At 45.5% G+C, this 15,793-nt stretch overlaps 1 protein-coding gene across 1 annotated transcript in view; it reads left to right on the top strand.

The window, feature by feature from the left end:
* Window positions 1-15,793, top strand: part of DNAH6 (dynein axonemal heavy chain 6) — a 199,946-nt gene that overhangs the window by 177,896 nt on the left and 6,257 nt on the right. Inside the window, exons 68-74 of the mRNA XM_008700061.2 lie at window positions 2,161-2,280; window positions 2,836-2,957; window positions 7,812-7,941; window positions 10,474-10,601; window positions 14,018-14,203; window positions 14,697-14,769; window positions 15,516-15,667. Of these exons, the coding sequence (XP_008698283.2) occupies window positions 2,161-2,280; window positions 2,836-2,957; window positions 7,812-7,941; window positions 10,474-10,601; window positions 14,018-14,203; window positions 14,697-14,769; window positions 15,516-15,667 (911 nt within the window). The remainder of the gene's footprint in view (window positions 1-2,160; window positions 2,281-2,835; window positions 2,958-7,811; window positions 7,942-10,473; window positions 10,602-14,017; window positions 14,204-14,696; window positions 14,770-15,515; window positions 15,668-15,793) is intronic.

The following is a 15,793-nucleotide window of genomic DNA, read 5'->3' as shown; positions in this document are numbered from 1 at the left end:
CTGGAGGCACATCCTGAAAGGCGCGTGTGTGTTGTTAATAAATTTGGTTCTACTTTGTAATCAATGATTGGCAATCATGGTCCTTTAAGCTGTAAAGAGGAGCAATAATTTACAAAGCTATAATAAAAGCGACATGAAGTTCTGAACAAGAAGATAGAGCAGCACCAGTGGGGAGATTAAACAGGAGAGAACGAACAGTGAAATACTGAGGTGGCTTTAAATCCGAGAAGGTATTTGGGGGTGGGGGAAGTCTTAAAAATTGTATAGTGTAAAGTATAGCAATGCATAAGTCCAGGAGACAAATCTGAGCTCAATATAGGCAAGGACAAAGCCAAACCTAAGGCCTGTCCAGTTTGTATTGGGCCATCCCCCAGCCAGCCCCTTAGGATAGGAGAGGAAGAGCAGGGGGAAGCCACCACACTGGGATCTGCAACGAGACCCTTAGGGACTGTGATGCTGGGGCCAGGACAGGTGGTGAGCATGTGTGGTGAACACCTCCTCCCCAGGTCCCTCTTCAGGGAAGACTCCTTCCTAAAAGTGAGCCCAAAAGTGAGTCATCCACTCTGAGTCAAAATTGTGGAGTTCCTTATTTACTCAGTTTGATTCAAGAAAAGGAAAACTCAATCTGGATGGAAAAGCACAAAGTCTGATGATTTATAAGGAAAATATTTCTGTGCTGCCTCTTAAAATGCAGATATCGTTGTTTGAGACTTAAAAAAAAATAGGGCAACTCTTTCCTCTCACCACCTACTAACTATAGAAGTCTTAGTTTTCCTGGCCACCCTCCTTTTCCAGACACCACCATGCAATTGGAGAAACTTGAGCTTGCATTCCCATCCAGCCCCAAGGATCCAAGAGGAACTTCAACTTAGGCCCAGACTAGATGGACCCACTACAAAGATGTAACTGAACTTTGTGTTCCAAGATTTCCTAGAAGGTGACTGAAGAATATATCCAGGAAAATACAACAGCATCTCTTTCTTCCCTCTTGGAATTGCTAACACAGAGATTTAGCCACTTGACCATCAGCTGTAATATCTCCTGTACCTCCTCTCCCCTCTCCCTGAGCGGTTGACCCAACAAGATAGACCAGAGGTGCTTCAACAGGAGAGGGAAGATAAGGGTCCCCATGAGAGGAGCAAGTAAAGACATTGCTCTCTTAGAAGAAATAAATTATTGAGATTCCAAAGACTGAAATACCTTTCTTTCAACCAACCATCTCAGCTTGAAAGAGAATGAAAAACATTTCTTCCTGACATACTGGAAGATACGGAGATGAGAATGGCTGTACATTCAGAGGATTCAGAAGCTGACAATGTCAGTACCATAGGTAAAATCCTTCTGGGAACGCTGCAGTGGTAAATAATGAAATGAAGCAACGGATCTGGATTTTTCCCAAGGAGTTATATCAGCAATAGATATTATTCCAATGCAAAGCAGATACCATTCCTACTTAGAATTTTGGGATGACAGTGGAGCATGCTGAAAGTAGCTTCCCTGTGAAAAAAGAGATGGGATACTAATAAGTTTTCATTCCCCACAAGATAATCTCTGGGAGGCAAGTCGTCTCTTTCACTTTGAAACTATCTTTCCTTCCTAGCTTAATTTTAATAATTATAAAGTATGTATACAGTTTGAATGTCTTGTTGTAAATGTTTTGGTTCCATTTATTTACTGGCCTCAAAAAGAAGCACTGTTGCACAGGAAGTGTATATGTTTTAGAATACTGTGATCAACAATGGAGTAAGAACCCAAATCAGTATTTTGCAGCAAAAAGAGGAAGAGGAGGGGGAGGAGGAGGAGGAGAGATAGAGAAAGAAAAGAAGAGAAAAAAGAAAAAAGAAAGGAAGAAAAGAAGGAAAGGTGGGAGGGAGAGAGAAAGAGAAAGAAAGGGAGAGAGAAAAGATAGATGTAAACAGAGCTCAGTGGCTTTGGTTCTGGTTTTTTGGGAAAAGCAAAATAGGGTAGAGTACATATACTAGGTTTTCTCCTGCCTTTTCAAAATTGACTTTTATTCTCTTCTTAGGGAGTAATAGAAGGGAACTCTGCTATGCTCTTTTCACTTTCAGTTCCAAATAAATGTGTATATAAATAAGCCTATTAGGATTTTGGTGTGCATATCAATAAAAAATATGTTTTAAAATGCAAACTCCTTTTCAGGTGAAATTACATACGGTGGTAGAGTTACAGACACCTGGGATCAAAGATGCCTTCGTACAGTCTTAAAAAGGTTCTTTTCCCCTGAAACATTAGAAGAGGATTACAAATATTCAGAATCAGGTGAATGACTTTTCAATATTCTGGAAAGGACCTTTTCCAAGAAGTCATTGGCGGCATCTCTCAGTTCTCCATCCAGGAGCTCTGGGCATCCAGTCATCACAGCCCAGTCCCCACGCCTGCCCGACCCAGCCCCATGCTTGACCATCTCCAAAACTGGTTTGGCAGTAAAAGCACAAAAATATCTTTTGTGCAGTAACCACTTTGAGTTACTTGTTCTAAAATGGGTCGTATTTGGTCTAAATGTGTTTTCAAGGCTGTGTAAATTTGGAGCCCTTACCAAGGCGTGGCTCTCAGCAGCATGTCCCCAGAATCTTGAAAGGTTCTGGAGGAGACACCCTCAAAGAGTAGGAGACTAATCCCATGCTCCAGGCCTCAAGAAAAGGGAAAGAGACCAGGCACAGTAATGAAGGCAAGGAGGGTGGGGAAAACAATCCCCTTTTCTGTGAAAGGCGGTTGATTTTAGCCCCCATCTGAGCAGGCAGAGAAGGACTGAACTTGCTAGTACAAAGCTCGTCTATTTGAAACGTATTTGCCCTCTGTGTTTTCAATACACAGGCATCTATTTTGCACCCTTGGCTGACAGCCTGCAGGAGTTTAAGGACTACATTGAAAATCTGCCTTTGATGGATGACCCAGAAATATTCGGAATGCATGAAAATGCCAACCTAGTTTTCCAGGTATGTGGAAGTTTAGGTTAGTTTAGGTTAACCTAAAATACATTTTCATACTGTGTATATAAACTTGAAACACCCATAATCATCTCACTAGTTCCATAAATCATTATATCTTTAAATAAGCAAAGTAAATGTTTTACCTCAACTTCAGCATTCAACTCTAGTTAAGCCAGTTCCCTGGGGCACATGGGTGGCTCAGTCAGTGAAGCGTCTGCCTTCAGCTCAGGTCATAATCCCAGGGTCCTGGGATCGAGTCCTACATTGGGCTCCCTGCTTAGTGGGGAGTCTGCTTCTCCCTCTCCTCTCCCCTGAAGCTCTCACTATCTCTGTCTCTCAAATAAATAAATAAAATCTTTAAAAAAAGAAGAAAAAAAAAAAAAAGGCCTGTTCCCCCTGGATCCTTCACAGCATCCTAAGATCGCCCTGCATTTTTCCCTGTCACTGGCCACTCCATCTCTCGGCCTTCTACCTGCTAGGTCACCTTAACATGGGGATTTGGACAATAATCCAGACAGTCCTTTCTCTTTTGCCCTTTTCCCTCCACACTGGGCCAGTCTGTATCATATTACACCAAGGTTTATGGATCCACAGACGATTAAGTTATGAAAGTACAATAACAAACATCCAAGACAGATAAAACAGTGTTCTTTAAAACTGTGGCTCATCAAGTTCCCAGTACCAGACCCCAGCACAGGACCTAAGAGCAAACTGGCTCATTTCACTCCTCTAAGACCTTCTGACGCCGCACCATTACCCGGGGGTAGTCCGACTTCCTCGGCACGGCACCTGAGGCTCCTCCATGACCCGCGCACTACATACCTTCCCAGTTTACTCATCCGCCATGGTCAGGCACCTGTGGATGAACCAAAGCCATGAAATAAGTTCCGTCACTTAGGGTTTGGAATATTATAAAGGTTGGAGACTAGGTGGCTCACACGGCTGAGGGGAATCACCTTCCTTTTCAGCGTAAATGTTGCCCATACAAGTGTTAGAGGGTGAGGTCTACCTAGATATCCGTGAATCCACAAGAAACAACAGTGGGACTTCCAGAAAAAACCCCAGGAGGTCAGTGTTCCAACACCTCATGTCATGGTTCTCTGCCATTAAAAATTCCTTTGCTATTTAGCGAGGAGTTAGAATAATATCTTGTTTTCCATTATTCTACTTTCAGGAAGAAAAAGAGGTGGCCAGACCAAGTGTTTATATTCGCTCATATCTGACTGTTCGCTCTGGAGCGGGTGGGCCATGGGGCGAGGGGCGAAGGAAGGGAAAGCGTAGGGTAGAGGTAGTGAGACCTGCTGCATCCTGTGAGAAATATGGCGCTGGCGGGAGAGGTAACACTCCTGGCCGTGTGCACCTCGCAGTGTGGTTTTGTGTTTTCCATCCGTCCAGAACGACTGAGAATGAGACAGCAGGCATGTAGTGAGAACCGTGGTCTGTTTTTCTGTCTAGCCTCCCTTCCTCCATTTTTCTGGTAGAGTATATGCCCTACTCCCAGTCTCTTCCTTTTGGGTTAACAGCCCCTTCCTCATTCCATGAAATTCTGGTAAGACCTCCTTACCTTCAGAGGTGGGCATGTGACTCAGGCCTGGCCAAAGGCAGCACTCCATCACCTAGCCCCTGGAATTGTCCAAGGAACAGGTACACGGACCGTGCTGGGTGAAGGAGAATTCTTCCCTCAGCTTCAGTGTGTATAGGCACTAGGACCGGGGGAGGGCTTTCTCTTTCCTGTGGAGTCACTGGCTAGGGTACTGTGTATCTGTCGCTGTCTGTGGCCTTATCATTCACACTCAGCCCATTCCCCCCACCACATGCAGGCAGCTCATCTGCCGTAGGAAAGAGACACAACCAAGCATGTACTGGAGAGAGAACATTAGATCCGTTCATGCCTGAGACCCGTGGGACTTGGGTTCTCTTCTTCCCCGTGTATGAGCCAACAGATTGCTTTGCTTTGATTAGCTGGTTTAGGTTAGCTAATTCTGCCTGCCATCAATAGAGTCTTCACATTAAAGATAGGATTCCTTCCTCACTCCAGCAAACTGTACTTACACAGATGCTTATTAGAAACTAGTAAAGAAAATTGGGCCTTGACCTGTGCACGTGAGTTGGAGAGATAAGGCAGAAATTGCCTCCTAAGATAGTAATGAGCATAAGTCAAGGGCCATCTGTATAGACTGTCTGTGCACAAACAGATATCTATTATCCCTTTTCTCATTTGAGGCTGATAAATAGAAAAAATAAGAGGCTGAGTAAATAGGGGGAAAAAACATATTGAAGGATAAAGGATAGAAAATACCATCCAGAAGATACAGACTTGCCCTGTGCAAATCACCTGCTGTAAAAACAAAAAAGTAAACCGTGTGTTTTGGCATCTGAGGTAGGGTAGAAGACCTAGCCTGGAGAAAGAAAAAGCCAGAATTTGAGAACTGGCTGACATATATATACAAAGGATGCCACGAGATGTGTGAGAATGAAATCTTTCAAGGAAACTAAAAATTCCACAGCAGAATTAAAACCTACTCTGGAGGCTTACAGATCAGGACTGGTATGTAGATTATCACACATGTGAAACAGAGGACAAACTTAAACTTTCCAGAATGGAGACTAAAACAGGGACAACTGGGTGGCTCAGGTGGCTCAGTTAAGCATCTGCCTTCGGCTCAGGTCATGATCCCAGGGTCCTGGGATCGAGCCCCACGTAGAGCTCCCCGCTCAGCGGCAGCATTATTCACAATAGCTGAACCATGGAAGTAACCCAAGTGTCCACTGACAGATGACAAGCAAAAAAGTGATATATACATATAATGGAGGGTTATTTGGCCTTAAAAAGGAAGGACATTCTGCAACATGCTACAACCGGATAAGCCTTGAAGACATGATGCTAAGTGAAATAAGCCAGTCCCATAAAGACAAATACTGTGTAATTCTATTTGTGTGAGGTATTTAGAGTAGTCAAAAATCATACAGACAGAAAGTAGAATGGTAGTTGCCAGCGGCTGGGGAAAGGGAGGAGTGAGGAGTTACTATTTAATGGGCAAGGGGTTTCAGTTTTACAGGACGAAAAGAATTATGGAGATTGGTGGTGGTGATGGTCGCACAACACTATTAATGTATTTACCACCACCGAACTGTATACTTGCAGATAGTTAAGACCGTATTTGTATGTTACATGTATTTTACCACAAAACTGGGGAGAAAGAAGTGAATTATTCTTATCATAGAATTATCTCTGATAAATCAGTAACAAAAAGACTAAAAATCAAAGTTGTGCAAAATACATGAGTAATTTATAAAGATGTAATACAGATGACCAATGAACATATTTTTAAAATGCTTAACTCTGATAACCCTCCAAGTAGAACAAATAAATAACCAATGAGAAACTTTTTACCTATTAAATTTGAAAAGATTTTTTAAGCAACAATATTAATTCTTGTAAAGATAAAGATAGGTCCTCTGATACACTATTGTTGGGAGTGTAAATTGATGCAATGTTTTTAGAAATCAATGTAGTAATACCCAGTTTAAAAATATTCATTTGAAAATATATCATTTAAAGAATTTCAAATATGGTGGGTGAAATTCATATACAGATATTCTATTCACTGAGTTCTATAAAATCTAAAAACTAGAAATGTCCGAAAGTATATAGTAGATAAACAACTGTATTAATTATGGCTCATTCATACCACCAAGTATCCCACAGGCACTTACAGCATGATTCAGGAAGATTTTTTCAGTGGTAGGAGAAAGTGTTCATGAAATTAAAAAGGATAAGTGCTACATGAATTATATGGGCTCAGTTTTAGATGCACATATACAGAGAAAATGTCCAAGTAGGGGTAAACTAAAGTTGAAATATCTCTGAAAAGCTAGATCACAAATATTTATTTTTTCTTTAAACTTTTCTGTAGTTTCTAAATTTTCTATAATAAGCCATAATACTTTTCTAATTGAAAAAAAAAGTTATTTAGATAAAAGTATGTTTCAAAATAGCATTCTCATTATTTCTTCATTTTTATAAAATTTTAAATGATTAGCTAAAAAATTTTATTCATTTTTTATTAGGGTTAAATATATATAACATAAAATTTACTATTTTAACCATTTTTAAGTATACAGTTCAGTGGCATGAAGTGCATTCACATTATTGTTCAACCAAAAATGTTTAAATACAACGCTGACCACTGTGTACAACTGACCCTTGAACAGCACAGGTTTGAACTGCGTGGCCCATTTATACACAGATTTTTTTTCCAATAAATCCAGTACTATAAATGTATTTTCTCTTCTTTATGATTTTCTATTTTTTTTTTAAGATTTTATTTATTCATTTGAGAGAGCGAGCGAGCACAAGTTGGGGGAGGAGGGCAGAGGGAGAGGGAGAAGCAGACTCCCCGCTGAACAGGGACCCTGGGATCATGACCTGAGCCGAAGGCAGACAACCTGACTGAACCACCCAGGCGCCCCTATGATTTTCTTACTAACATTTTTTCTTCAGCTTACTTTAAGAATACAGTATATAATACATATACAAAATGTGTGTTAATCAACTGTTTATGTTATTGGAAAGGCTTCCAGTCAACAGGAGGCTATTAGTGGTTACGTTTTTAAAGAATCAAGTTAAACGTGGATTTTCAACTGTGAGACCAGGAGGGGCAATGCCCTTTAACCCCCGCATTGTTCAAGGGTCACCTGTACTGTGCCATTTCCAATGAGCACATGTTACCAATTCTATTTTCAACATAAAAATTTCCCTTTTTTGACAATTGCCATTATTTCTATAAGTCAACTGTGCTGCAAATTATTTTCTGGGAATTCAAGTCTTCGCTGTTCTGTCTCTTCCCACCATTACAGTACAAAGAGACGAACACTTTAATCAACACCATACTTGAGGTTCAGCCAAGGTCGTCTTCTGGTGGAGAGGGAAAAAGCAATGATGAAATTGTCCAAGAACTTGTTGCTTCAGTCCGGACCAGAGTTCCAGGTAATAAACAATCCCTGGCTTCTGTATATCATAGGACTTTAAGGAATAAACACAGAAAGCTGAGTGATGAGCAGGTATCCAAATCTGCTTTATTACCTACACTTTTCTTGATGTAGAGAGCACTTCTGACATGGAGCTCTCCATGGAACCCTTGAGCCTCTCAACGACCCAACTGCCAGAAGCATCAGGAGCAAGTTGGTTTCTAGCTCCATGACACTTTAACTAGACATTTTCCTGAGCTTCCTTGTGTCTCTAGACCTGTGCTGCCCAAGACAGTAGCCACTAGCCACATGTGGCTACTTAAATATAAATAAGTAAAATTTAAAATTCATTTCCTCACTTGCACTAGCCACATTTTGAGTGCTACTATATTGGACAACACAGACAGAAGACATTTCCATTATTGTAAAATGTTCCATTAGACAGCCCTGCTCCAGAATCTATTTCATTTTTTTTTCTAGATTCAAGAGAAATGGCTAAATAATTATCACCTTGTTTTCTGGTGAGTTAAGGAATCTTCCCAAACGATCAAAGATCTACTCTCACACTTGTCTTACAGTGACTGTAGATTTACATTTCTTATGTAAATCTCTCTCAACTCACAACAATTTTGACACCAAATGTGTGGGCTTTTCTCTTACATTAAGCAATTCTCCAACTCGATGGACACCATCTAGGTATCCTACAATCCAGTTATGACAGTAACCAGAGTTAGCTCGGACCCCACAGGTTAAGGGTTCAATCCCACAAGACTGCTCTCCACTTTAGATGCCATTCTCAAGTCCCAAGTTGTGACCTATGCTTCTGACTAACCGGCAATAATTTGGGGGTTCCCACAACCCCCTTCTGAGGTTTAAAATTTGCTAGAATGGCTCACAGAACTCAGGGAAACACATTTACCAGTTTATTATAAAGAATATAATAAAGGGTACAGAAAAACAACCACATGAAGAGGTACATAGGGCGAGATCTAGAAGAGTCTCAAGAGCAGGAGCTTCTGTGCCCATGGAGTCAGGGTATACCACCCTCCTAGTGCACAAAAGCTCTCCAGACCCCTTCAGTTAGGGTTTTTATGGAGGTTTCATTATTAGGCATAATTGACTAAATCATTAGCCATTAGTGATTAATTCTATCTCCAGCCCCTCTCCCCTCCCAAGAGGTTGGAGGGGGAAGCTGAAGTCCCAACAGTCTAATCACATTGTTGGTTCCCCTAACAACAAGCCCCCCACCCTCAGAGGCTTTCCAAAGCCACCTCATTAACAAAGACCCAGGCTTATGTTGTGAATAACGAAAGACGCTCCTTTCACCTTTAACACTCAGAAGCTATTTCAGGAGCCAGGGTCAAAGCCAAATATAAAAAATGATGCTCCTATCACTCTTATTACTTAGGAAATTAGAAGGGTTTGGGAGGCTTCAGCCAGGCGGAACAAGGGACTAAGACCAAAATATATATTTCTTATTATATCACCATACCACAGGCTGAGTCTTGCCAACCCTCCTAAGATCCCCAGAAGAAAAGGCCTGTGTGACCCCAGAAGCCAGTCCTCTCCTCCCTAAACAGGCCCTCAGAAGAATGCCTTCTGAGTGGAGGGTTCTGATGATGGTGAAGCAAACTGAGTCAGTTTAGGAAGCGATTTTTAACAAATGGAAGCTGGAGGGCTGGGTGGAAAAGGGCTGCATAGGCAGATGGCCGGCTGGAAGACTGTGTACTTGGTCCACAGAGTCCCACTGACCCCTAGGAGGTTTTTCTCTCCAAGCTTAACACAGGTTATACTTTCAGTGTGAAATAAGCCATGCCACCTGCTGAGGCAAAGCAGACAGGGACGAGTCTGGTTCAGGAAGAGAACGGAGGGTTTGGAATAGCCCCTGGGGGATGATAGGGGACCGGGGACGTGTAAGCACAGCACTGGGGATGACCCGAGACTAGCCTCACCCACACCTCTATGATTTTTCTAGAGCAGTGAAAATGCGAATTCAGAAGGAATTTGGTATATGGACCTCAGAGCCACTCACTTACTAACACTTTACGCAGACACGCAGGCAAAATGCCGGTCCTTCATTTTCGTATAGCTTTTAGGGGCCTCCGTTTGCTAGACTGTAGGGAAAGGAAGAGCAAAACTTTCAATCCAGCCTGAACCATGGGCCGAAAAACTGAGTCAGTCCCTTTGAATAATGCTCAGGAACAAGATAAACGCTGCACCTCCCTCATCCCTCCGTCTCCCCCCACCCACCCGCTCGTCTCTGAGATGCAGTGCACGCGTGCAGGGGAGAGGGAGGCTTACCTACCTGCATGGCGGAGATGACTCAGGGACTCTGGCACCTCTGGTCCCAGGGATGGCCCTCCCCTACCAGGTAGCTGCTCGTCCTGCTGGCATTTGCCACTGAGGTCTGCGCCGCCTGACTCCCATCCAGCCGAGGCCCAGGTGCAGAAGTCGGCTTGGTAACAGTTAAGGTAAGTGCGTGACAATAGCAATGCTAGGAGGACAGAAATCCGTGATAACCAATCTGAGGAACCAGCTGTGTGTGTTTCAGAAACACTAGAAATGGAGAATGCATCTGAGAGCCTTTTCGTCAAGGATCCTCACGGACGCCTTAACTCCTTGACTACCGTTCTCGGGCAGGAAGTGGACCGCTTTAACAAGCTACTGAAGTTAATACACGTACGCGCGCCCGCTGCCAGCATTGCCGTTGGGTACCAAAGCTTGGTAGAGAAGTGTGTCCTCCTAGGAATCTTCCGTTTCCACCACTTCAGCATGTCCGTTCGGATATGCTAACAACTCTTCAACACAACTTCTCTGAAATGGAATTGACCCCCATCCAATGGGTCTGTTCCCCTTCTCTAATAATACCTCCAAAAGTATGTGACGTTACAGACCCCAGTGTCCTCGTTATCCTAACTTACACCCCTGGAACGAGCATTGACTCTAGACGTTTGATCAAGGAACTAAGCACTGAATTTAAGAGAGATTCAGCATTTGTTCCTGATGTCTGGTTTGCATGCAATAGGACAGTCTTTACGAAGACTATAAACGCAGAATTTCTCCAAGTTGGGCCACAAAATGCCCGCGTTAGAATCCGCTATGCTGCATGTTCGAGATGTACATTCCCTGATCCCACTCCAGACCTACTGAGTAGAATTCCTTGAGAAATTCCTGGGATGATGAATTTTAAATAAACTCCCCCAGGTGATTTCACTGCCACTAAAATCTGAGGACAACTATTTGGACCTTTGCCTTAGGCTCCAGAATACTTTCTGGGTGGCCTTGAATGTATAATGATGGCTAAAGCCCTCCCTGGTTTCTCTGTGCATAACTTTGATAAGGGAAACACAAGAACTGTTAGAGACCAAATACTGAGCGTTAACCAGGAAAGTTTTGCTGCCCAGCAAGGACCAATGCCTAGCACAAAGTCAAGGCTCAGTGATAAGATTGGGGAGGACAACGGGGATAAATCTTTTCAAGTCAAAGACTGTCTGTCTCCTTGGCCGGTGATGAGGACTTCTCCCACTCGCGTTCGAGTCCCCCTACCAAGACTATCTGTCTCCTATTACAAAAGCAGCCTCCCAGTGTTGCTGGTTGGCTGGCAATACTTGGGCTGTGGGTTAGAGGGGCACCGGTCAGCCGAATATGCGACGTCCTCACCTTGGGGGTCTGGTCAGCTATATACCAGTGTCACAGGCCAGGTGGCCAGCCCAGGGCTTACCACCTCCTACACTGAAAGAGCCAGGATAGAGATTAAGCTGCTGTGGCAAAGACCTCCAAACACGATGACCAAAACAAGATAAAAATTCACTTCCGTCTCAGCTAAGGGCCCGGAGGAAGCTCTGTAGAGCAGTAGCTCATCCTGCTTCGTGCGCTCATCTGGGGACGCCAGCGGAGGGTTGGCTCTTCCGGCCTCAACTAGCCTGCGTCTCTGGGCCTGAGGTGGCTGCTGCTACTGTCCCCTTTTGCCAGCCAGTGGGACAGGGCAAAGAGAGGGCTGACAGAAAGCAGGTTCCTCGTAAAACTGTGACCCAGAAATTGCATATATCATATTTTTTTCCTCGTACCCCATTAGCCAAAATTTGGTCACATGGCCATACCCCAGCTGCAAGGGGGGTGGGAAATACAGTCTCTAGATTGGACCGCTAGGTGCCCAGCTAAAATGCAGGGAGGACTGTTGTTCAGAGGACAGACATGGATGCTGCTCGTGTCTTGCCTGCTCCTCATGACCTTTCACCTACTTGAAGACAGCAAATCCAAATGTCACTTCCTCTGAAAAGTCTTCGCGACACGCCAGCCCATCCCTCCACCATCAGATAACTTAGAAGCCCCTCCTCAGCAGTCCATCGTTTCGGTGTCTGTGTCTGTCACTGCACCTACCACATTACTCTGTAGTTACCCCTCCATGAGGTACCCCCCGTGAGACAGTGACCTTCTTGAAGAGAAGGAAACTAGCATATTAGTCATCTTTGTTTCCCTAGTCCCTGACACATACTAAATCTTCGTGAACATTTGAATGCGCGAGTGAATGAGTGTGGCTCTAGAGTCTCTTCGTGGTCACTTCTGGTCAAACGTTACCATCTCCCACCTACAGGCAGGAGAAGAGCGCAGAGTCCAGGAAGAAGCAGCCTGCAAGGCAATGAGGGAATCACGGCAGAGCACTCCTACCTGAGGGAGGGGTGGTGGCCCCTCACCCCCCCTTATCCTGACCTCTGCCCCGTCCTGCCTTGCCCTGACTCTGGCCCAGCCTCACCTTCACTTCACCCAGGGAATAGCGAGGCAGCACCATGGTGGCAGTAAGAAAGGCCAAGGAAGGTGGCGGCACCCAGGGGAGCCCATTCTCCCTCCTCTAGTGACAGAACTGGGAGACAGGGCCGTTCCTGGAGAGATGAGGCCAGCCTGTTAGTCAGGCTTCTAGCCGTAGAGAAGAACGTCTTGAAGTGCGCTCTCCCACTGAACGCGGCGCCTGCGTTAACTGCTTCCTCTGGGAGACTCGGCCGCAAAGTGAGCTCTATTTCAAGCAGACCTAGAAGACCCTCGCTGCCTAATCCCCCCGCCCCCGTAACTTAAGCATTCTCCCAGCATTTTACGTAAGTCCTCTGCTCCTTTTCCATTTCGGAACCTACGGTAGAATACCGCCTTGGCTCTGGCCGAGAGCCTCCTTGCTCTCCGAGCTGCCAAGGGCTCCTCACGTGCCAGGGGCAGATCTAATAAAACTCCTCTTTTTCCTACCGCTGCCTCCTGTGAAGAGCGACAGGGGGTGGGGAATAAACTTGTTCATCCACATATGGCCTCTTTCCAGAACGATATGGGCCTGGACCTTATTTTGTTCTTTGAATCAACATAAATGTGGCCTCTAACATCCTTCTATAATATCTCCCCAGTAGATGGCAGTAGTTTTCACAAAACAAACCCATGCAGGCCTCACGGATCCACACACTGGGCCTTCATCTTTCGCCAGGCGGCAACTACTACCCTGTACCTCCCATGGCTGCCGCGGCCCAGCATCTCCCAGCACTGCTGTCTGCCTCTGACTTTGGTTGTGGTGAGGGGAGAGTAAGGGGCATGTCTTACGGAAGCGTTTCCAGTTCAAGGAGACTCTCTGGTACCAGCTGAAAGACTGGTCTCAGATTATCTAAGAATCTTCCCTCCCTGCTATAACCTCAGAGGCCATGGGCCGCCCCAGGGCAGAGTTAGCGGCATGAGATAGTTCCCACCACCACCCGCGCTTCCGGATAACTAACCATTAGGCGCGTTTTTCCTTTAGCCTGGAGGAGAGCTATTCAGTGGCATTTCTCAAAATCACTTCTCTAGGCTTCAGGGGATATTTCTCCTCCTTCCCCTCTTTCCACTTCATTGGATTCTGCTATTAATGGCCTGAACCGCCCCCCACCCCAGGTCTTACACCTCTGTGCTCACCTGTTGTAAAAACGGATGAAAGACTGGAGGGTCTGGCCGAGCAGACTGTGGGCAGAGAGGATGGATCCCAGCAAGTGGGCCCTTCAGCCCAAGGCAGTACCCGCCACCACAAAGGGTGGCACTCGTACTTGATAATTACATCTGTGAAAGGCACCTCCCCGTTCTTGTTCTTTCAGACTTCTCTAGAAACACTCAACAAAGCCATCGCCGGCTTTGTGGTGATGTCTGAGGAAATGGAGAAGGTGTATAACAGCTTCCTCAACAACCAGGTTCCTTCTCTGTGGTCCAGCACAGCCTACCCGTCCCTGAAGCCACTAGGATCATGGGTCAAAGATCTTATCCTGAGGACTGCGTTTGTGGAGGTAAGAAAATTCATTTCTTTGGGATTTGATGAGCATGGTAGGCCTAAGGTCCTTAGGCAGCCCTAGGGAACTGAAACACTAACAACTGTTGAGGGATCATCTGAGCCCAAAGAAACAGAAACTTCCAGAATGGCATCAATTTGAAAGTCATGCTGATTACAATGTACTTTGCCCTTGGCCCATTTTAGTTTCAGATCTAGTTCATGGGACCCCGCTGTGAGGTCCAGAACCAATCTGACGGGGGTCCAAACTGCCAGGTGTGACCTTGCTGTGGTCTCCCCTCTTCCACACCCCCTGTGACAACCAGCTTCTGGATTTGTGGTCTGTTGGGTGAAGAAGGGGGGCAGACAGGCAGGGAGAATTGGGGCTGATGACTAACTCAGGCTGGTTGAGATTCTGACTCCTGAGAGGCCCTCCAAAATATGACTTTGATTTAAATGACAAACTCCATTTCAGAAAAACAATACATGATGATGTAATCTTTCTCCTTTAGTTGTGGCTCAAAAGGGGGCAGCCTAAGTCCTTCTGGATCTCTGGTTTCTTCTTTCCTCAAGGATTTCTAACAGGTAACCGTGCTTTCCCAAGAAAAATCCCACAGAAAAGACCATGATTTGTTACATGCTGGGTTTCTAGGAACCGGGGAAAAGGCATGGCTGCTCATGACCTAACCGTGGATTGTCGATTATAGGGCAGTTCGGTGAGGCCCTGCTCTTCCTCACTTGCTCGGGGAGAGGATGGCAGCCATAGCAGATGCTCCCCTACAGCCCAATCCCTGCCCCTCGCCGTTGCGCAAGCAGGTGCACCGCTGCTGCCGTCAACGTCCCCTGCATGCACGGTCCCCGTGTGACCCGTGCTTAAAGGCACCACCTGCTCCAGCCCCACCTCAGCACAGCTTCCTTCCCTCTAAAAAATACTCCTTCTGTCCTTCCATCAGCCTCCAGGACCCCAGCTAGAGGGTCCAGCCCTTAATCTGTCTCATTCTGAATCCCTCATAAACGGCCCATCAAGACCAGCTGAGCAGGACTCTAAGTTAGGGAGATGGAGCTCTGGAACTCCTGCACTGGCGTATCCCCCTCACTGCAGAGCAGGGCCCTTGAGACGTGGCCTTCTTCCCTCTCTTCCCAGCCCTGCCATGGCTCCACCCCTCCCGACAGCCCTGCAGGCTTGCCCTCTGATGAACTAATTCGGAATCAGGCAATAACGTTGAGACCTCTCGCTGGAGAGGAAGCTCTCCGACGCTAGAGCAGCCTGGTGCAGGCAAGCAGCGGCAATGTTGTTCGGAGGACCCAGCTTTCTGGTTTCGTATTTACAGGAACTCTTCAAAATCATGCTCGGAAATACAATTTGCCTATAGATGAGCTGAGTTTCAAATACAACATGATTCCCACCTATCGGGATCAAGCTGCAGTTATAGAAGCTGCCAGGACGCTGCAGTTTGGACAAGAATTACCCATGGACTTAGAGGTATTGTCCCCGGACTGTTACAGCAGAGCTCTGTTCCACTGCCATTTGCCATCTCAGCCAACCTCCCCTGCCCCCTCCCCTACTGCCTCCCACATGCAGGAGCCCGGGAAGCAGGACGAGATTCAC

Source organism: Ursus maritimus, unplaced genomic scaffold (genome assembly GCF_017311325.1).
Source record: "Ursus maritimus isolate PB19 unplaced genomic scaffold, ASM1731132v1 scaffold_6, whole genome shotgun sequence".
NCBI lineage: Eukaryota > Metazoa > Chordata > Mammalia > Carnivora > Ursidae > Ursus > Ursus maritimus.
This window is presented reverse-complemented; position numbering and strand designations above follow the sequence as displayed.